The sequence below is a fragment of the Eptesicus fuscus genome, chromosome 7, assembly GCF_027574615.1.
Source record: "Eptesicus fuscus isolate TK198812 chromosome 7, DD_ASM_mEF_20220401, whole genome shotgun sequence".
Taxonomy (NCBI): domain Eukaryota; kingdom Metazoa; phylum Chordata; class Mammalia; order Chiroptera; family Vespertilionidae; genus Eptesicus; species Eptesicus fuscus.
The window spans coordinates 106256092-106277713 of NC_072479.1; the positions used below are offsets into that span (position 1 = coordinate 106256092).

Below are 21622 nucleotides of genomic sequence, written 5' to 3' on the forward strand. Positions count from 1 at the left end.
TAAGCTCCTCGCGCACGGAAGTTTTGACTAAGTTTGTAGTGCTGTGTACATAGCGGGCATTTAGCAAATACTTTCTGAATGAACGAACAGTACTTGGTTAATGGCTTTTTAAGCGCCAGTGTAGCGCTCTCAGTAAAGAATTATCCGCATTTACTTGTCCCGCTAAGGGAGTGGACGCCGAGGGGCCGTGTGTGCGTTGGTTGTGAGGCGGGTATAGGCTGTGTCTCCGCAGCAGCGCCTCGTACACCTCCCTGCTCCTTAACCGGGCGCGGCCCCAGGCACAGCGGCCTGCCGGGCGGGGGTTTACCCCGCTTTAAACTGGGTGCACGTTGGTGAATTGCCTTCCAGAGTGTCTGGCCCCGCAGGAGATTCCTGTTCACGCGCCTCCCTGGCTGGCTCCGTCCGGCATTTCTCTCTCCCAGGCCTCGCCCTGCGTCCTTCCGGTCCTTCCGTTGCTTAGCTAGCTTACTTCATTCTGGTTCCCTCCTCTCCACTTCAGAATTCTCTATTTTTATCTGTTTCTTTTTCCCTTTGGTCTTGAAGTTGGGGTGGTTTTTCTCTGGAATTCTGCTCAGCGGCCCAAAGAAATGCATTTCTGAGACAGGAACGAGGGGAGCCTCACGCAGCGACGGAGGAAGCCAGGCGGGCCGGGGGCGCGCTCTGATCCCACCGCTTCCCGCTGGCGGCTGGTGGGGGACAGGTGCGGGGGCTGCAGGGGCTCACAGGAACGTCATGGGCGATGGAAGAGTTGTACGTAGCTGTGGACATGCCCACAGCTCTGCACCGGAGACGCAAGAGCATGTCTTCTGCATGGAACTTCTGCCTCAGTGAATTGATTTAATCCCCAAGCTCAGAAACACAGTCACGGTCCCTTCCACGCCGATAGGACGGTGAATAGAGAGGGACTCACTGGCGAATGGACGAGGGGCTGCCCTTGGCGGACCGTCCGCTCCCTCCAGATGGAAGGGCTGTGTCACTGCTCCGTAGCTTCTGGAGACCGAGCCTGTGAGCCTGCGAGCTCCGGCCCCAAGTGCAGGGCGTGTTCCCGAGGCTCCTGCCGCAGAGAGGGGTGCGCTCGCTCTCGGTGCGTGGGCTTTCCTCGGGGCCACGTGGCTGCTGACGTTCGTGCCGGCCCGTTCGGTCCCGCTGAGAAAGCCCGAATGTGCGGTGCCATTGGCTGGGACGGGAGAGGAGGCCCTCGCTCACGGGCCTGCCTGGCCTTCCCGGAGGCAGAGCTGCGCGTTTCCAGCAGGAGGAGCAGCGAGCTGAGCGAGGAGGTTAGAAGGAATCTCCAGGACAGAAGGGAGGTGAGGTTAGTGCTTGTTAAAGCTCAGCTTTAAAGGTTTTCCTGGCTCTTACATTTGTGGTATAGATGAGTTCAGTATTGTAATCAGTGACCTGGTGTAACTATATTTAGGACGTTTTACATTTTTCCTCCAAAGAGGTTTTTCTCTAAAGTGGGAGAAATTATTACATATTAACACGGTAAGCGCCCGGCCTGTGTTGTCTTCCGGACGGAAAGTATAGTGTCAGTCACGGTGATTGACATGGTGCTTAACGTGTTAAGTGATAGAAAGTTGTAGACAGTTTTCTTTTGAAAAGCCCCAGTAGTTTACTTTTTGATAATTCATTGATCCATATACACGCATGACTTGTGCATATTAGTGTATATACGTTACCCTTTCACTCACAAGTTTAAAGAGCTATGGTCGTTGTTAACAAGACCCCTTGCCTCAGTGTTTAATACCCGGTGTGCTGGTGTGGCCGCCACCGATGCCTGAGGGGCAGGCGTTTGTGGCTGATGGGTAGCTTGAAAGCGGCCTTCGTGGAGTATCTGTAGCGTGGGAATCGGCCAGTTTCCCAGCACACCACTGCCTTTACCCATCAGTGATATTCAAGGACAAGATAACCAGTAACTGCTCATAATACTATGTCTGAAAAACCAGAATGAAGCCATCATTTTTATAGCATCTGGCTTTTAATTTATGTATTCGTTCGGCTTTAAGATCCTGAGATTTTATCCATATCTCTTCCTTTATAAAAATAGTCTTAGATTATGTCGTTAATATACCTGTTTCTGTCTTTTGGTATATTTTTGCATACTTCCGAGGTACATGCCCTTAGCCAGGAATTGAACCCGAGACCCTTTGGTTCTTGGGCCGACGCTCTAACCACCGAGCAACTGGCCCGGGTCATCAGTTAATTGAATATGTATCTCTAAAAGATAAGGAGTCTTCACACATAAGTGAAGTAAATGAGCACATTTAAAATTTTTAAATTTTAGTATCAAACAGTACTTACGTTATCCCCGTTGTCTACTTCCCCCAAATTTATGTCTTTGAATGGGGAACAAATAAGGGCCATCATACATTGCAGTTGGTTGGTAGGTCTCAAATCTCCTTTCCTGTGCAGGTTACCCCGCCCCATCCCTCTTCCTTCTTTTTCCTGTGCTCGTTGTTGGTTGAAGAATTGGCTGTGTGACCGGTGGCGTTTTCTGCAGTTTGGATTTGGATGAGTGGATCTCCACGGTGGTGTTTAACGTGGCCTTCTGGTCCTTGAATTTCTTGTGAATGATCATTAGTTCCAAATGCTTATTCAGATCCCGGTTCGTTTTTTGTTGTGATTTTTTTTAGTCATGTTTCATCGTTGGTGACCCGTTCATTCATCAGGAGGCTCTTAATGTCTGGTTGTCGCTTTTGTGATGCTCGCAGGTGTTAATGATTATTACCTAGGTCCATCGGTTGTTCGGGGCTGTGAAATAGCACTCACTTTTCATTTGTTAGCTATAGTACTTTCTGAAGATATCTCCCCCTAATCAGCGAGTAGGTGACTAGTGTACAAGATACATTTTGTTTCCTCTCCTTGATTACTAATATTCAGAGTAAGGAGCTGGTTTTGTGATGCCATCCCGAGATGACAAGTGCCTTGTTTTGTTTTCATTATTATGCAGTCACTAGGGGCCTGGTGCACAAATTCATGCACCAGCCCACCCCGACCGGGGCCCATTGGGCCAAGCTGGTTGTGGGGGAGGGGCTGTGGGCAGTTGGCCGTCCGGCCCTGTCCCTGATCGGGGTGTTGGGGGCCGATCAGGGGCAGGGCCAGCTGGGGTTGGGGGCCGATCGGGGTCTGGATCAGGCTGGTTGGCTGCTGCAGTGCACGTCATAGCCACCAGTCGTTCCGGTCTTTGTGGTTGTTCCACAGTTCAGGTCGCTGGGCTTTTATATATATAGATGGCTTTAGACCCACTTGATTTGTTCTCCGTCATCGGCAGCGTGGTTCTTCCCGATGTTCTAATGCGTGCTTGCTGCCAGGGCCTCTCGGGTCGCTTCTGGTTTCTCCTGACCTGATCCTAGTAGTTTCAGTTAGCGCCTCTGCCACCTGGTATTGCAGATGTCCTGGGTATCTTACACCCGGTATTGCACCCTGAATGAATCTGCCCGCACCCAGCAGCAGGCAGCCATTTCTTGAAGGAGAAAGGGTATTGGGAGATGACAGTGTGGGCACCTACCCACTTAACAAAGAGGGAGCTGAAGCCGTGCAGTTAATGGATCTGCTGGAGTCTTTTAAACGTGGTGTAATGTCAGACTTCTTATCTAAATATTTCCCCCTAACTTTTTAACTAGCAATTGAAGCTATGAAATAAAATTAAAACGCAAGGCATTAAAAATGGGTGTTATTTCTTGCTGTTTAGATTGCAACACAAATAGTATTTTAAGATTGCAACACAAATAGTATTTTGAGATTGCAACACAAATAGTATTTTAAATCTCCGAATTACAGAGTAGTAAATGCAATTAGAATTAACAAAGGGAAGACATTTATTTTGCTTTTGAAGAGTGTTATCTTTATGACCTAAATTTATAGCATCTACCACATTTTGCCAACTAATGTATACTTTAAAAATGAGGTTCAAAATCTATACAAAAATTGCATTTTAAGATTTTATTTTGTCCCAGTTGGTGTGGCTCAGTGGTTGAACATGGACCTATGAACCAGGAGTCGTGGTTCGATTCCTGGTCAGGGCACATGCCTGGGTTGCCGGCTTGATCCCTAGTATAGGGCATGTAGGAGGCAGCTAATTAATGAGTCTTTCTCACCATTGATGTTTCTATCTCTCCCTCTCCCTTCCTCTCTGAAATCAATAGAAAATTATATATTCTTTAAAAAAGATTTTATTTTGACTCCCTAGTACCATGTCATTGGTAGTTGGCATTTTCTTGGGCATGTAGTCTATTTGGTAATAACTCTTCAGTAGCTAAGTGAACTAGCATTTCCAAATAATATATTTTCCAGCTTACCAAGATATTGTATATAGGTCTATATTTATCCAGAAATAATGCAGATTCTTGTTGCCAGTGCTCTTTCCACCACAGCATTTTATAGGATTCCTGTGGACAAGAAATTAATGTAGTTCATGGTGTATTTGTATCTGTAAAGTAGAACTTGCTTGCTGGGAACGCTTTAAAAAGAAAGGATCTGCATAAATGTTATGTGCATAGCTAGTAATTTTGAACAGTCATTCCACTGCTGGAAGGTATTTTTGCTTGGATGAGAGCTGCTCTGGGTCTTTGCTCCAATAAGACACACGATCTTGCATCTCGATGGCGGTGTCTGCTAGCGCGGCCGGTTGTTCCCGTCCGTTTCTGATGCTTCTGTTCTGGTTTTGATTGTTGTTTCTCTCTTTCGATGTGTGAGAAGCACTGACTCTTCAGTACCTACTGTGATAGTTGATTCTCGCACAGCATTTAAAGCAGTCAGATCTCTTAGCCTGATTTAAAACGTGTTTCCTTCTCTTCTCACGAGGCCCTCGCTACAATTCGGCTCCTTGACGTCCTGTGTGAGATGACCGCCAGCACCGACCTGCTCGGCTACCTGCAGGGCTACCCTGGCTTGCTGGAGAGAGCCGTTGGTGAGTGAGCCGGCGCACGCTGCTGTTTTTAATCGAGAAATCTCTCACTTTTCATACTGTAATGTAAGTTCAAACACGGGTCTGTAATTTTCAGGGTATTGTTACATTTCTGAGATTTGGGGGGATGTTTTTTCTCGGAGGAATTACGGTGTTTGGTAACAGCTCAGGCTGTTGCCCCTGCCCTGCTGTTTAACTCCGGCTGCCTCAGCAGCACGTGAGGGTCCCAGTGCCTGCCGCACAGGGCCCCGGGGGTGTCTCATCGCCAGGGCCTGCAATGATGAGGGGGCGCGGTTTCGATGATGATAGCATTTTTAATATCACTGTAGTTTTACCAAATTTGTTAGTAAAAATTTTCCTAGTTACATTTATGGGGCGTGAAGAATAGTGCCTTACACATAGTTATTGTGTCTTGGATGTTGATAGAAAACTAGAGGCCCAGTGCACGAAATTCGTACACTGGTAGGGTCCCTAGCGGCTGCCCGGGTACTCCCTCCCTTCCCCTGGCTGCCTGCCACCACAGCTGCTGGCCAGGGCCTCCCTCCCTTCCCCCGGCCAGCCCCGCCCCCTGGCCGAGGGGACAGTTTGTATACTATGCTTTTATTGTATAGGATTGTTTTTAAGCAAGAAGCCAGTGTGTGAAATATTACCATCTTTGCCAAAAAACTGTTTGCAAAATAATTCAAGCGGAGCCTGCTCCTTGTGGTTAGCCATGCTTATGCTGCTGCTATTCACTGGCTGCTGCGTGTCTCTTTAGAAAAGGTTATCATTATTCTGGAGACTCAGATGCCAAGCAAGATGAATGTGGATCTGAATGGGTAGACGAGTTCTCAGTGAGCTGTAGACAATAGTTAGAGTCTCATATTGGTGTTTTATTTCTGAATTCAGTGCTTTTAGTGATCATTAAACCACCACAGACCTGGGAAGCGAGTCATTGTGGAAGAGCATGCGTTAGGAGTCCGGGCAGGCACAGGCTGCCATGTCGGCTCTGAAATCACTAGCTTCTCTGAGCCCGATTCCTTCATTAGAAATTGGGAGAGAGACAACTAACTGCCTTTAGTAGGCTGGTGGAGCTGGTGAAATGAGACGGTGCGCCGGCACTCAGATACAGGCTCTTCCGGCGGCTCAGACAGTCTGACAGTCTTGATCAGCTCTTCTGACTCAGCCCAGCAGCACCTGGACAGCACGTGCCGCCGTCTGATCGCCTGGCCAGAGGGACTCCGTGCTCCTGGCTGTGTGGTGTCCTGGACTCGGCTGACTGGGGGCCCTCAGCCGCTCCCCACAAGAAGTGGAGATGGGAAAGCTTGTTCTAAGAAAGATGGTGGAAACGTTCAGCTAACTTTTCCTTGTGGATAAATGGAAAGCCCAGGTTGGGGTCGTCGTGATGGCTTATGTCCCCAAAGCCAGTCATGAAAAATTTTAGAGCAAAAGTAGAAGAGCCTTTTTATCATTATTTAAAGGAAGCTTTCAGCACTCTACCTGTATTTGGTTTTAATCCATTAACATAAATTCGATTCGTTTATGGAAAACTAGTACAACATACTAAAATGTTTCTGTGGAAATGAAGTTTGTTGTTTTCCTCAGATCTTTTACGGTTGATTCATGTAACTGCCAACGACACCACCAACATCTTCAGTGCCTGTGCTTGCATAAGAGCGGACGGGGACGTCGCGAACATGGTTGAGGGCTTTCGTTCTCATCTCATTCGTCTGATCGGAAATATGTGTTACAAGAATAAAGATAACCAAGACAAGGTAAGACTGTTTCTTACTATGTATCAGACATATGTGACTTCATTTAGAACAGGGGTCCTCAAACTTTTTAAACAGGGGGCCAGTTCACTGTCCCTCAGACCGTTGGAGGGCCGGACTATAGTTTAAAAAAACTATGAACAAATTCCTATGCACACTGCACATATCTTACTTTGAAGTAAAAAAACAAAACGGCAAAAACACCCGCATGTGGCCCGCGGGCCGTAGTTTGAGGACGCCTGGTTTAGAATATAATATTTAAAATCAGAAAATAATCACTTTTTTGGCGTGAAAGCTTACAGCACTTAGAAAGTAGCTTGAGATATGTGTATGTGTGTATATATATTCCCACAGATAAACATCAAAGGCCATAATTATTTGTATTAGGGTTTGTATTTTTGTAATTTGCATTGTATTTGTCCTTAGTGTGTTTGAGTCAGTCTGCTTTCTTATAAATTGTTGATCTTCGTCCTAAGCCTATGCATTTAAACAACCTAATGTCCTTAGACAATAGTCAATAAAAGCAGGTATTTAAAAAGCAGGTATTTAGAAATTGTCAAACACATAGTAGACACAATAAACAGTAGTTATTACTTTTTTAATCCTCAGCCGAGGACATGCTTAGAGAGAGGAAGAGAGGGAGAGAGAGACACTGATCAGTTGCCTTCCGTATGCTCCCCGACTAGGGATCAAACCCACAACCCAGGCATGTGCCCTAACCGGGAATCGAACTGGCAGCCTCTCAGTGCGTGGGCCGATAATCAACCACTGAGCCGCTCTGGCCAGGCAACAGCAGTTACTGACATTATCTTAAGAAAAAACAGATACATTTTAATTTATATCTGTGCCCTACGTTTTGGATTATAGCAACATAAGCATTTCTTCTAGGAATTTTGAAATGAATATAATATATCAATAATATGAGAAGGCAATAAAAAATGATGGCAGGAGAATTAGACCACATGCTTCATGTTGAACTACTGCCTGTATCTTCCTAACACTTTAAGTAGCATTTGTTTTGCTCCATCAAATATTGAATATATGTGTGGCAGATTCCACTATTCAAGCATGGCCACACAGATACCTGTCATTCTGCGTGTATTCCTGCCATGTGAATGGGGATGACTAGAGCTCTTGGACCACTTGCAACAACAGAACGTGGCAGGAGCGGTCCAGCCCCGTTTCTGTGGTGGCCACACTGCCTGGCGGCCCCGTTGCCCGCCTCACAGAAGCCGTCACCATGTCAGAGCGGATTCCCTGCGGTCACCGTGCCGAGAGTTGCCAAGTCCACGTGCAGCAGCCCTGGAGGAGGAGAGGCAGTAAGGAGACAGAAAGAGACCAGTTCTAGGAACGAGGCATCAGACACGGGAGCGAGACACCAACTCGGAAGTCGCTAACCTCGGTTTCCTAGTGCCAGCTGATGCCCCGCGAACAGGAGCAGCCTGCCCAGCAAGCTCTTCCTGAGTGCACCGCCCACAGCATTGTGGGAAAAAGGGAAAATCTGGGGGGATTAAGTTGTAGGTTCTGCTTTGGTTAATGGCCCTGTGAGCTACTACCGGACTGATCTTCCCACAGATAACAATTATAAACTCTGGACAGAAGACAGCTTTGTGAAGACACTCTAAGTTGACCCAAACGGCAGATTCTGAGGTGAATTGACACGGAAGAAGGCACAGTGTGTGTGTGTGTGTGTGTGTGTGTGTGTGTGTGTATGTGTGTGTAATGCAGGGCAGTTAAAACTCTGATGGAAATCTACAGACCTTTTGCTTAAGGAATGAAGGACAGTTTGAAGCAGCCACAGCCATTGGAAGGTGAAGGAGGTAATCCTGGAAAGGATAAAGCAAGTCCTCCGTGCTAACGGCCCACATCCCTGCTGATGCCTGGATCACGCGTGTGGGTCAGGCACCACGCAGCTAAGCGAAGGATGAAATAATCGTATTGAGATTTGAACGGTCACCCTAAAGAATTTACAGTTAAGGTCCAACTACGATAATTGCCGGCTAAAACAAACATAACAGTTTTTAGAACAATAGAATGCCGAGTGTCCACAACATAGCACTTGCAGCGGCCAGGGTCCAGTTCACTAGCACACAGGGAAATCCTCAGAGAAAGAGATCATTAACAGAGATGGACTGTGTGATAACACAAATGTTAGGTTTAGCAGACAAGGAGTTTAAAGCATTTATAACTGTGATCAAGGATGTAAAGGAAACTATCCTCTTAATGCATGGAAAGATATCGTGAGTCAAAGAAATAGAAACTATAAAAATACGAACCAAATGGAAATTCTAAAACTGAAAAATGTAGTATCCAAACTAAAATTTAAACATTTTGACTGAATGTGTTTCACACCTCAGTGGAGATGACAGAGTAAAGAGTCGGGCCCTAGCTAGTTGGGTTCAGTGGATAGAGCATTGACCCATGGACTGAAGGGTCCTGGGTTCGATTCCTGTGAAGGGCATATACCTCGGTTGCAGACTCCATCCCCGGCCCTGGTTGGGGCTCGTGCGGGAGGCAACCAGTTGATATGTGTCTCTCACATCGATGTTTCTCTCTCTGTCTCTCCTCCCTTCCACTCTCTCTAAAAATCAATGGAAAAATACCCTCAGGTGAGGATTAACAACAACAAATGTTGGTGTACGTGGAGATAGAGCAATAGAAGTCATCTAGTCTAAAGAACAGAGGAGAGAAAGATGGAAGATAAAATCTTGATGCTAAATTTCGGGGCAGTGTGTGTGCAGCATTTGATAACTGGAATAATTCCTACAGCACAGGGCACAACCGAATGCCCGCAACCTGTTTTTTATTGTGTGTGTGCACTGTCTCGACTCCTCCTCATCTTCAAGCAGGTCTGAGTGGAAGACCACAATCCGCCTTGGAAAATTACTGGGCTGATGTTTGTGAGAGAAAGTTTATACAGAATGGAACTCTTTACCCCTTAATGACCAAGACTGTCTTTCTCGAGGAGCACAAAGGGGGTGTTTTTTCTTGTGTTTAACTGTTCTTTGTTGCTGCTTTGGATTGGCCTCTTATAGGAATAAAGTGTAGTCGCCCTTCAAAGGCTTACGGAGTGACTCACTGCAGTCAAGCTCAGCTTGCACCCTGAGCAAACATGGAGTGTGTCCAAGGCTGCCCCGGAGGCCGCGGGCGCCCGGGAAGACCAGGGGTGCCCCTGCCCGTGGGCCGTTGCTAATGGCTCTGTGAGTTCTGAGCAAACACTCGAGGCTGGGAAGGAGCTCGCTCATTGAGGAGAGGAGAGGAATGCCTCCGTTTCTCCACTTTCCTGCCTGAGCCGACAAAGGCCTCCAGCCGAAAGCATTACCTTGGGGGGTTTGTTCTCCTCCCAAAGAATCAGACACAGCAGCACAGTCTTTTTCTGAGTGTGCTGGAAGCTTCTTTGTTCTCGCCGTCAGATCCTGATTTCAGCTGGTGTTGCAGATGTTGGCTCTGCTCAGTCAAAGGAAGGAGCTCACTGGCACTCAGATGCCTTTGGTTCTGATTTTGGAGAAGTGGTGATTGCATAGCCCAGTGGTCGGCAAACTGCGGCTCATGAGCCGCAGTTTGCCGCTCTGTTGACTAATGAGTTTGCCGACCACTGGCCTAGCCGATCTCGATCGCCAGCTAGTCATTCTCGTTGTATCGCCGGCGGGGATGGCCCCGCTCCTGCCCACAGGGGCCTGAAGGGAAGCGGAGCTCTGTCTCTGCTGAGACTGAGATGGGAGCGAGGGGTGTGTCATCTGATGGAGGTCCTTCACGCGGAAGGAGCGGGCCGCGGGCCTGGTCAGTGCCTGTGGCCCAGCGTGTGCTCGCTGAGTGACGGTTTGGCATGGAGTCTGCCGTTAGCCCTGCGGAGCAGGTTCTGCTCACCGCACTCAGGGAGAGCCATTCGGCCTGGGAGGTGCGGGGCTCTGCGAACGCAGGCTGTGTGACAGCGCCTGCTCCCGCCCCGGACCGTGGCCTCTCATTCGGGGGCTTCCGGGAGGACCGCCTCACGGACTTGGGACTGCCGGTGCTGAGGGCTGGTGTGCGTGGGTCGCCAGGCCTCTCACGGCCCATGTCGTCCAGGCTGGCGCCCTGGTGATGAGCACATCCATGCGCGCCTCCGTCTCGGTTCCTCCCTCTTCCCAGGGCGCGTGCCCAGCGTGGGGCCTTGGCTGGCGGAGGTGGGTGGGCGGCTCCTTCAGTGAGCCTGTCACTCTAGGAGCGTCTAGACGCCATCCTTGCCTCTGAACTGGAATTCCAAAATGATCTATGACACGTGACCTGATTGCTCTGCGGTCTGCTCAGAAGGCAGTTAAGCCCAGCGGGGTCTCTGTGCTTGCAGCTCATTGATTGCACGGGGTGTGGTGCCCACCGGAGAGCACCCTGCCACACCGCTCTTAGCTCATCGGAGCCACGTGACGGCTCTGGACGAGGCCGGGAGGGTAGTTTTCACCCTTCTTTAAAGGAAGAGACCCAGACAGGCAGCGATGGAACTCCGCTGCCGTTTACTGAGTGGCAGCGGCTTCGGGCCGCGTGCTCCGGAGCGGACCGCACCTCGCAGGTGAGCTCCCGCCGGAGCGCAAGCAGCTCCGACACCCGCGCCGGGAGACCTGTGGGGCCGGAGCAGGTGAGCGACGCCATCCCCTGGGCCACTGTGCCGGGAGCGGCCCTCGGCAGGCGCGGAGCTGGACTCCAGGAGCTCCACAGGCCTGGCAAGGGTGATGCCCTGCCCTTGTGTGTGTGCCCTTGGGCTGTCCTCCAGGGCGTGGAGGTGCCGCGCCCGGATGGGGCGGCCCGGCTGTGGGTGTCACCGGCTTCCCAGTGAGCTCGGAAGTCGGCACCCACGGCGGGGGCGGCCGTGGTGCGTCCCGAGTTGTACGGCCAGCTGGTGCCGGAGTCCCGCAGGCAGGCGCTCCCGCTGACGTCTGTTCTCCGCTGTGCTGCGCTCCTCTCGGCGCATCTCCTGGCCCCGCCTGCAGTGGTTGGCTTTCCTTTAAGGCGAGCCCTCTGTGGGCCGGAATGGAGAGCCCGGCCGGGGGTCTGCGGGGAGAGGCACAGGGCATCGTGCTACAGACATGGAGAAGCCTTCTTCGGCTTCTTGGTTAGAATGAGGAATGCATGGTTTGCTTTTTCCTTCCCCGTTCTTCTTTTCTTTGCTATTGTCATAAATTCTCTAAGTGAATGCTTTATTAGGGAAATAACCAAACTTCTTTTTCTTCATAAAACTGCATGCATTCTTTCCACAGTGGGCAGGCAGGTGACCTAGCTTATCCCGGAGAAGTTGTCTCGGCTGAGATGAGCGGTCCAGGTTTGGGCTTGAGTCCTCTCCGCCGGAGGTTCCTTGGAGGTGCTGCTCAGGTCTTCTCCTCCCGATAGAAAGATTCTGCGCATGCACGTGTGTGCTTGATCCCATGTGTCCAAACATGCACACACAGCTTTCAGTACAGGCATCGCTTCGTTTTAGAAGTAAGTTGGTGCTGTGTGAGAAGTTCATTGTGGAAACACAACTATTTGTCCACTTTGATCCAAAAGTATCTGTATGAAGTAGGTTTCATTTATATACGTGAAAAATCTCCGTGATGCATTTTTCATCAAAAGCCTTTTACCTCTTGTGCTGTCCCCAAGATTAAACTGTACCTGCCACACAGTAGGCATCCAGTAAAGGTTTCTTGAATGAGCGTTTGTTTTTAAAATATTTGTTGAGTGTCTAGTGCATACTGAGCACAGTTTTAGGTTCTGAAAATACACAGCCAATAAAACACAACCCCCCCTTTTCAAGTAGTCTGTATTTTACTATAAAGTATCCTGACTGCATTTGCAAACAAAGACGTGATAAAAATAAAGTAACTTTTTTAAGTGAAAATTAATGTTCCTCTAATTCTGGGTATTCACAAAGCCTGAAGTAGCTCTCACATTCCCGGGTCTGTGTACATTGCTTTCCTCCTAGCGGCCTTCTCGGAGGAAGTAAGTGAAAGCAAATATGAGCACTTTCTTCAGGGAGAATCATTTTTTTTCTTGTCAGTTTCAACATAAATGCTTTCTGAGTTGATTTCTCTTTTGTTGGACTTGGTCAGGAGTGGGGTGTTTCTGTGCGGACACAGCACTGCTCCACTCCGTTCTCAGCGCTGGGGAGCTTCGCAATGGCAGGGCCGTGGCCTCTCGGCTGTTTTCCTCTGTCAGAAGCGAGTTGTATAGAATTCAGCACATTGATTTGAAGATTGAGTGTATAGGCAAGATCTGACTTGCTGAGAATTCCACTTTCTTTTGTAATGTAATCCCAGTTCAAGAAATATGTCAAAATTCATACATCAACCTGTCACCATTTGCTTCCTGAACTTGCAGTTCCTGTTACAGTAAATGAAATTAAAATTCCTGTCGGGAGGACACATGGGGGGGGAGGGGGTGAGTTTGTTGCAGCTGTAAATTTTTTTTAAGGACCCAAAGACCCTCTTCTGTATCTTGTTGTGGAGTAATCAGCTTATTCTTTTGCAGAAAAGGTGTAACGTTATTTAAAAGGAAGGAACATGCTAAGTACCAGTATGTGGCTAAAGTGTAACAAGGTACAGCTGTCATCGCTGGGCCTGTTGCCTACTGACGAGGCTTCAGTGTGGAAGCACTGACTGCTGCTCCCGGGCCCCCTCCGCTCGCTCACTAGGCTGTAGGCTCCGTGCAGGGGGACACGGGTCTGGCCCAGCACCTGCCCGCGCTGGTGTGGCCTATGGGCGGCGCCCCCTTTCACTGATGAACCAAAGCCTCCGAGCAGCTCAGTTCCTTGCTGGGGGCGACATCAGGCTGGATGCTGACTCTAGAGCCAGGCTTTCCCTGCGGTGCCCCCCTCCCCCAAAGACAGACGTCCGAGCTTGCCCTGCGAGAGCTCTGACCAGCCTGGTGGAGTGCTTAGCGCGGCCGGACTCCTTTTGTAAAGCAGCGCACGCGGGGCTGACGGCAGTGGTTCCTGACAGCGATTGCGTCTTAGTTCCCGCTGGGCTGTCCTCTGTCTGCCTTCCTTGAGGTGCGGAGGGAAGGTGGCAGGGACGTGCACATTGCTGAGAAGCACAGTTACGGGTCCCCGGTGCCCAGAGGAAGCCTCGGGGTCCCTGGGCCGTGGCGCCGGGGCAGGTGGTCAGGGCCTGGGACCCTTTCTTAGCTGCGCTCGGTGCTCTTGGCTGTGCCGCGTGGGGAGCGGTGGACAGCGGGCTTCGGTGGCGTTTAACAGTGACAGTGATTATGTCCCAGGGTCCACGGCAAGAAGTGCCCGAGACTCAGGCGGGCCATCTGGGCGCCGCATCTGTCCCGAGGGAAGTACAGAATCTTGTAAAGGTGTTAGTTGTTTTCAGACGCATTCTTTGTTTGTTGCTAGACCTATCAAAATCTACTGAAGGAAAAAAGACAGAAATTTGGAAAAATGAAAAGAATTGGGGAATGGCTTTAACAGTATTATTTTTTAAAGCGAAACGCTCGACGATGCACAGAAGTGGATAGGCTGGTGCAGGGAAACAGTCCTCGGAGAAGCACATACGGGGTGGCCCCGTGACCGGAGCAAAGGAGAGCTGGTTATAAAGCGAACGAGCAGCAGAGGCCGGGGCTGAGTCAGACCGATGTTAGAGATGGAGCCCCGAAATCTGACACGGCATTCATCGATTTTTCAGAGTAAGCAAGAATGTTTTATAAGTTAGAAATAATAAGGATGCCCTGGCTGGTTTGGCTCAATGGATAGAGCGTTGGCCTGCAGACTGGAGGGTCCCAGGTTCAATTCCGGTCAAGGGCACATGCCCAGGTTGCGGGCTCAATTTCCAATAGGGGGCGAGCAGGAGACAGCCAGTCAATGATTCTCTCTCATCATTGATGTTTCTATCTCTCCCTCCCTCTCCCTCTCAGAAATCAATAAAAATATTTTGTAAAGAAAGAAATAGAAGGGTTCTCATAGATTTGACTATAAATAAATGGGGGAATGGGCTTAAATCAGCCCAAATAGGTTTAAATCTGGGTCTGTTAAATAATAGCTGGGTGACCTTGAGCGGATTAGTTAGCCTCTCCGTGACTCCGTTTACTCAACTCAGAACAGTCATTTCAGTCGTCATGGCCACGTGGGTGAGGCGTACCTGAGGTCAGGGTGTACCACGTGCCCCGCACGCAGTCGTCAGTGAGAGTGACGCTGACCGCAGCCTCGTTTCCGTCGTTGGCAATGTCCCGGTGACGGCACAGGGTCTGCCCGGTAAAGCCCCGTTTCAGGGCACTTACTGTGCTGCTGCCACGCTCACGGTGCCACGGGCAGGGGAGGCCGAGCCGGCACGGCACGCTGCCAGGGCGCCTGCTTGCATGTGCTCGTGTCTGTGTTGTGTTTGCTTAAGGTCCGCAGGTGTCTGGTGGGTGGCGGGTGACCGAGAGGAGCGCCCGGGGACGGTGGCCGCAGTGCCCGCTGCTGGTGAGGGGGGGATGGGGGTGTTTTTCCGTATACTTTTGCGGTCTTGATAGTGAATGTGAGTCACTTTAACAATAACGAGAAGGTACTAGTAAAAGGAATTCCCGCTTTCCTCTGCTCGGAAGAGAACTGCGGTTCATTAGTGACTGGAGGAATTCTTGATTTTGCCTCCATCGTGGTCCACCTTCCTTGGCCAGGGCCTGGGCTTTAGCAGGGATAACTTTAATTAGATTTTTAATTGAAAGATTTTGGAAACTAAAACATTAGCATAAGACCTGCTAACAAACCATAGCTGAGCTGGGGATGGTAAGCGGTGGTGTGGTGGTGGGTGTGGGTGAGAGAGAGAGAGAGAGAGAGATTAGGAGGGAGAAAATAGACAGTGTTACAGCGTTGTCTTCCCCTTTAAAGGGACAGAGTTGGAATGGGACCCTTTCGGTCAGGTGTTCTGACGTGGGAGCCTCGCTTTGCTGAGAGCGTGTGTGTGGAAGAGCCCCCCGCGGGCTCTGACGTCTCCCCGGGCTCATTTCTCCGGTTAAATGAGGAAATGCTCCTGTTTCATATGTTGGAGAGTTCTCGCCTCTTCTAAGAAAATGAAACGGACCTGCCTGTCACACATCTGAAACAGCTTGATCTCTAGCATATTGAGTTGTGTGTGTTCCCTGGCAGCACTGAAAATTAAGAGGATCAAAGTCACGTTCCAATAAAAGACTCTTCATCAGCATCAGAAGTCGCTCTCCCTCCCCTCCTGCCCCCCTCACCCCCCCACCCCCCCCACCTAAAGCCTCTGTGCTTCTTGTTCTGATAGAGTTTAATTTCATGCCCATCACCTCCTGAGGGACCAAGAGGGAGATTGAGTCTCAAGCTGCGGCTTCCGGTTTGAGTGTAAACCTGCTGCTGTGCTGCAGTCAGAGTCGGGACCGGCCTCAGACACTGCGAACGGAAAGGGGTCGGCCTAGGCTGCCCCGAGAGTTCCCCGTGGTGGTGGGGGGTGGGGGCAGGTGTAAAAAGGATTGTCGGTCTCATGGAGTAGAAATGGGGCTGTGAAAAGCACTCAGTAGCAGCGCTAAGTGCCTGGTGTGAGTGGCTCCCTGGGACCTTCAGGGAGAGCCTCTGGGGCCGAGGATTTGAAGGATGAAGGAAGGCAGACAGCCGCAGCACCGGAGCAGGGCGGGGTCGCCTGCTGTGTGCTGGACTTCCTGGGGCCTGCGGTGGGAGGTGGGGTGCCCAGGGGCAGGTAGGGGCACAGGGCTGGAGAGCAGGGCTGTGTTGGCCGCACTGATGGGCTCTGACCTCCAGGGAAGGAGTGTCGAGTCAGGAGATGCAGTAGAGCATCTTCCATCTCAGAACGACCCAGTGCCGCCTCCGTCCGCTGCCCCTCACTGCGCGGCCTGCGCTTTGCCTTTAGCCTCACTTCCTCTTTCAGGTGGTTTTCATTCTTTCTAGTCCTTGGGGTGTTCTTTTTCTCCCCACCCCACCCCACCTCTCCCCTCCTCCTCCTCTCTCTGTGGTTCTTCCTCCCAGTGATTTCTGCGTGGGGACCATTTTCCCGGGCAGAGCCATAGGCCCGGGGCTAGGCTGGGGTCCTAGGAGCCCCAGTTTTTATGTTAATGTCATTTCTTGACCAGGACTCTGGCCCCTCAGCGACAGTGTACGTGGACTCGGTTACCTGCTGTGGTCGTGGCACCTGCGGCCCCCACTCAGGTCCCGGGAAGTGGCAGCCTGCAGTGAGGCCTTGGGGGGCTGAAGGCCACTGCCCTGGCTTGTACCCCACAGGGTCCTAAAGGTCCGCCCTCCAGGGCTGTCCTGGCTGGATCCCGGATACCTCCACTCCTGCCCACCGCTCTGGCGTTTCCTTTCCGTCATCCTGGGTGACACAGAGGCTGCCATTGGCAGGCTGACACTCGGGTCCCGCGCCCTGCCTGGCTTAGGCACAAAGTGAGACTGTCAGCAGAGCTGCTGGGAGACAGCGAGTGGGTTTACAGTGAGACCCCCCCTGCCTGCCTGCTCCCAGCACCTCCCGCTCTTAGCTCTTACCTGCCGCCGAGTGGAGGGGAATTTGGGTTTGGGGGAAAAGGAAGTTTAAATTCCAGTTTTTTCCTTCCACCAGGGCGTCCTCCAGCAGTGACCTCTCCCGGTGTGGTGTCTCCGGCTCTGAGGGCAGAGCCTCGGGCTGTGAGCGGGCAGCACCGCGGGAGGGAGCCAAGAGGGGAAGGTGGGTCCCTGCAGGCCTCCCCGCCGGCGAGCACAAGCCCCCTGGCTCTCCTTGTTGCAGAAGACCAAGAAGACCCAGGACGCTTCGGAGGAAGTAGGAGGGACACTGTTTACTACGCCGGCGGGCTCAGGGAACAGCCTTCCAAACCTGAGTGAAGGAGCACGCATGGGCCCTCCCGTATATCTCCCTCCCTGTGCTCTTTGTCCCACAAACATGGATTTGCTTCCGGTCCTTTTTGAGGGCCTTGCAAGAAGGCCCCAGGTGTTGGGGGTCTCCAGGCCATATCTGAGGGTCTGGCCCAGCATCAGAGCTAACAGCCCTCCCTCTGGGCAGTGCACTGTCCACAGCCCAATGGCCTCGGTAGCCGGTTCTGCAAGCCCAGTGTCTGGGAAAGAGGTAGTGACTTAACCATGGGTTATCAGGGAATGTACACTGAGCTTGCTGACTTGGATTCAGGTCACTAGCCTCCAAATAGGAGGGTTACATTGAATTAGCCCTTTTAGCCTCCTCATCCTCGGGCGGCGCAGGGGCCGGGAATGCCGGTGCAGGACGCTGCTGGCCACGCAGCCCTCGGAGCGGAGACCCCCGCGTGGGCGCAGCAGCTGGTTCTTTCTCCACGGCCCGCCCAGCCCCCCGTTTCCATCACACGAGCAATCCCACTATCAACCTTTCGTGGTCAGTCAGGTCTGTGTCAAGTGCACGGACACGTCGGGGGAAACGTTTTTTCGTCTTTTCCTGAGATCAAAAGTGGTGAGATGGTGAGGGCAGACCCGGCCTGCCTCCTGGCGAGGCCCACGCGCTGCCAGGCCTGGAGCCGCCTGCTCGCTCCCACGGGTCATGCTGCCACTGGTGGGCGCTTGTCTAGTGGGAGAAAAGGCACCAGTTACCTGGGCCACTTATTTAGATAGAAAAATGGAAATTGTAAAACTTCAGACCCTGGACAGGGACATTGCGTCTGGAATGAATGACAGGTAAAGTGCATCTACAATGAATCGCCACGGGAGAGGCCAGCACGTACGGGCTGACTGGGCACAGGCGTTTGAGCCCGCTGTGGACACTAGCGTGTTTCCGAGTGGGCAGGGTCATCATCCCATCTTACAAATTTGTAAACTGAGGCCCATCAGGGTTAAATAATTTGCCCAAGATCACACACAGCCAGTCGGGGAGAGCCACGTAGGAACCAGGAGGCCTGGCTCCTGCCCAGGCTCCGCGGCCTCCCAGCGCCGGCTCCTCTCCCTGCTGGGCCGCACGGTGCCGGCCAGGCCTGGCTGATGCTCCTCGGGGACGTGGCCGCCACGGCACGGAGCGCCCCTCCAGCTTTCTAGTCGATCGCAGATTCGGTTTCCGTGTTGCACGTGAAGGCGGGCGGGGTGTCCGAACCGGCCTTCCGGTGCGCACGTACAGGCGGCCGTCAGGGTTCTTGCTTAACCAGACTGTTTATAATTAACTGATACTCTGTGCAGCCTTGACTGACATTTTCAGACAGACATCTTTCTTAAGATGGTGTCTGCTGACATATACTGTAGATACATACATAAGCAGAGAATATATGTTCTTTAATTAAAGAAAAACAGTAGACTATTGTCATTAAAAGAAAACGGCAAAATAGCTGTGACGACCTTCTTAAAGGCTGTTTCCCGGATTTGTGTGACTGGGAGTTTCTGGGGAGGCTTTGGGCCGCGTTCCGGGCGGGCCCTCTGCTAGACCCGCAGGCGGCCGCTGAGTGGCATCAGCAGCAACTGTGTGGGGGGTGGGGGGGTGGGGGAGACGGGGTACGGTTGTCCTTTTGTGGCTGAACTGTTTGTGTTGTTGTGCCTCTTACGTTACAAATCCTTCCCCATGTGGCTCTCAGCTCATGTTTCTCTCCAGCATTTGAATAATTGGTTTAACATGAGACTGATTTCTGGGGATGATTCATCGCTATTTACTCGGTAAGATTCAGCGGCAGTGTTGAATTTACCCACTGGAAAAATCCAACAGGTAACTTAAAAAAGAAATCAGTTCTTGGCAGAGGGGGGGCCGGAAGGGGCTGGAGCTGAGTTTCCTTCTCTTCATCCCCCGGTCGGTGCCTGAGAGCGGAGGCGAGGGCCGCCCTAAGACGAACGCTCAGGCGTTCTCTAAAGCGGATCGCCGCCTCTCTGTGGCCAGGCATGACTCTGGTCTGCACCTGCGCTCCAGAGCGGACAGCCTGGGGCTTGGGGTGCAGAGGAGGAGGCTGGGGCGGCTGAGCAGGGCGGTGGGTGGGGGGTGTTGACAGGAGGAATCAGACTGGCAGGCTCGGAGCAAGGCTGCTGCGGGCGTGTCTTGCCTGCTGGAATTTCAACCCTGGCAACTTTGAGCGTCACCCTCCTCCCCAGCCCCCACCCCACATCTCAGAGCTCCGGTGCCCACAGGGGAGTGCCAGCTGCTCTGTCCATGCCACGGAGGCGCTGTGGCGAGCCCTCCACTGCCCGCTGGGATGCTGCCTCTGTTTCCCCCGCAGTTCCAGCAGCTGTGCCAGGAGAGGCCCAGGAAGCCGGAGGCTGGGGGCGGGGCAGGGCCCTAGTGCAGTCAGATTTAGAACTGTGTTCCCCTGGGGGCCCTGGGAGGATGTGTTCCAGAAGGGAGGCGGGTTCACCGTGTGTCCTTCCTGTGCTCTGCCTCGGGCGGAGCTGGGTTTAGTGTTGAGAAAGCACTCGGAGTTTCAGGAGAGGAGGGCTCGGGGCTCCGGGCTCACTCTGCTGACCTGTGGTCACATTGTGCTTAGAATTCTCAGGGAAAGGAACGGGTGTTTTGTTCTCTTTTATGCATTATCATCTTTTGTAGTTTTTGTAAACAATTTAGCTGGGATTTATTAGAAAATTAAGCACTGGTACACTTTCTGCAATCAGTCATACTCATGGAGGCCACATTTGTTAACTTGGCATTTATTAGATGACTGTGTATACTGTTCAGTAACTTCATTTAAATTTGTGAAAAGGTGAAAACACTAAGTTGAGCCTTTGTGATGAGATGCACAGATTCACCAGAGTCGGTGGCACAGAGACCGGTGCGGCTTAGCTGCTTGTGACAGAGCAGTGGCGTGGGGAAGGCCGCGTGGCAGTGGGGGGACCCCTGCGCATCCTGCCCCCAACACGCTCCCCCAACACACACACACACACACACACACACACCACCCTCATCGCCCTGAGCTGCCGGTGCCCCTGCCTGGCCTTGGCGCCTCATCTGCAAGTGGGTCCACCTGGTCCCAGGCAGGTTGTTGCCAGAGCGGGGGGGTGGTACCCCCACCGCCCAAGTGTCAGCACAGCCTCACGCCGGCAGGGTCCTCGGGCCGAACTGCAGGCTCCAGCCGTTTCAGGTCCGTGTCGGGGCTCGGAGAAGCCCGCCAGCCTCGCCTTACTGAGGTCACACACTTACGGCCGGAGGTGTCGCCACGTAGGTTGAACGTCAGGATTTCTGGTCCAAACATGAGACTCAAATTCCAGATCTTGAAAAGCCCGAGTTCCTGCGGAGCATCACACCGGCTTCCGCTGTGGGGCATCCACAGCCTGGAAATGCGGGGCTGGCGCCGCGTGTCATGCCCGGCAAGTGGCCTGGGAGATGTTCGGGGGCTGCCGAGCGTCCTGTAGGCACGCACCGGCCTGTGTGCTGTGTGTGCACGCGTGCCCTCCCGCGAGCAGAGGGCGGGAGCTGTGCTGGGCCGTGGTGTGGTCCGCACGCTGCACTCGGGGGCCAGCCCAGGCCTGGCCCAGCGCCTCGGCCGCAGGAGCGCAGTGCTGCGGGGCCAGGCTGCCGTCTGCGGCTCTTACGGACTCGGCGTCCACAGGACCGCAGTCTGCACGGCTCCGAGAGAGGGGAGACCCGCCTTCCCGGAGCGCCTGAGATTCGGTGTCACTTAGATTCCCTGCAGGCAGTGGGTTTCATGTCTTTGATGGTAGCCTGCACCCCCACCGCCGAGCAACGCCCACTGTGCCCGCACCCTGCTCAGTCCTGAGGGCAGGCGCGAGCGGGGCGGCGGGGCTGGGGGAGGTGCCCGCCAGTGAAGGGGTGCCGTCTGGGAAGTGTGTTTTCAGATGGAGGTGACAGGCGCACCAGGCAGAGGATCCCCTCTTCACGGGCCATGTGCAGCTCGAAGGAGGGGCTCCCCAGGAGGTGGCGCTGCAGACCTTCGGGGTGAGTAGCGTTCAGTGCCGCGCAGAGGCTGGGCCGCCTACCTGCTCACACCGGTCCCCGGGCCTCCGCTTCCGCCTTCCTGGGCACCACGGAGGCTGAAGGTGATAGAGCCGTTGGCAGTGTCCGTGGCTTGCACTCCCCCCCCCCCCCCCGCCCCAATTATATACAATGAAATGCCCAGATTCTTGATGTTTCGG

General features: G+C 52.4%; 1 protein-coding gene across 5 annotated transcripts in view; it reads left to right on the plus strand.

The window, feature by feature from the left end:
* ATXN10 (ataxin 10) overlaps positions 1-21622 on the plus strand; it is a 127822-nt gene that overhangs the window by 48643 nt on the left and 57557 nt on the right. For all 5 annotated transcript variants that reach the window (XR_008556684.1, XR_008556685.1, XM_054719634.1 and 2 more), the window contains exons 8-9: positions 4804-4909; positions 6491-6660. Coding sequence is in view for 3 of the 5 variants with exons in the window: in XM_054719634.1 (XP_054575609.1) it covers positions 4804-4909; positions 6491-6660 (276 nt within the window). In the remaining 2 variants the exon portion in view is untranslated. The remainder of the gene's footprint in view (positions 1-4803; positions 4910-6490; positions 6661-21622) is intronic.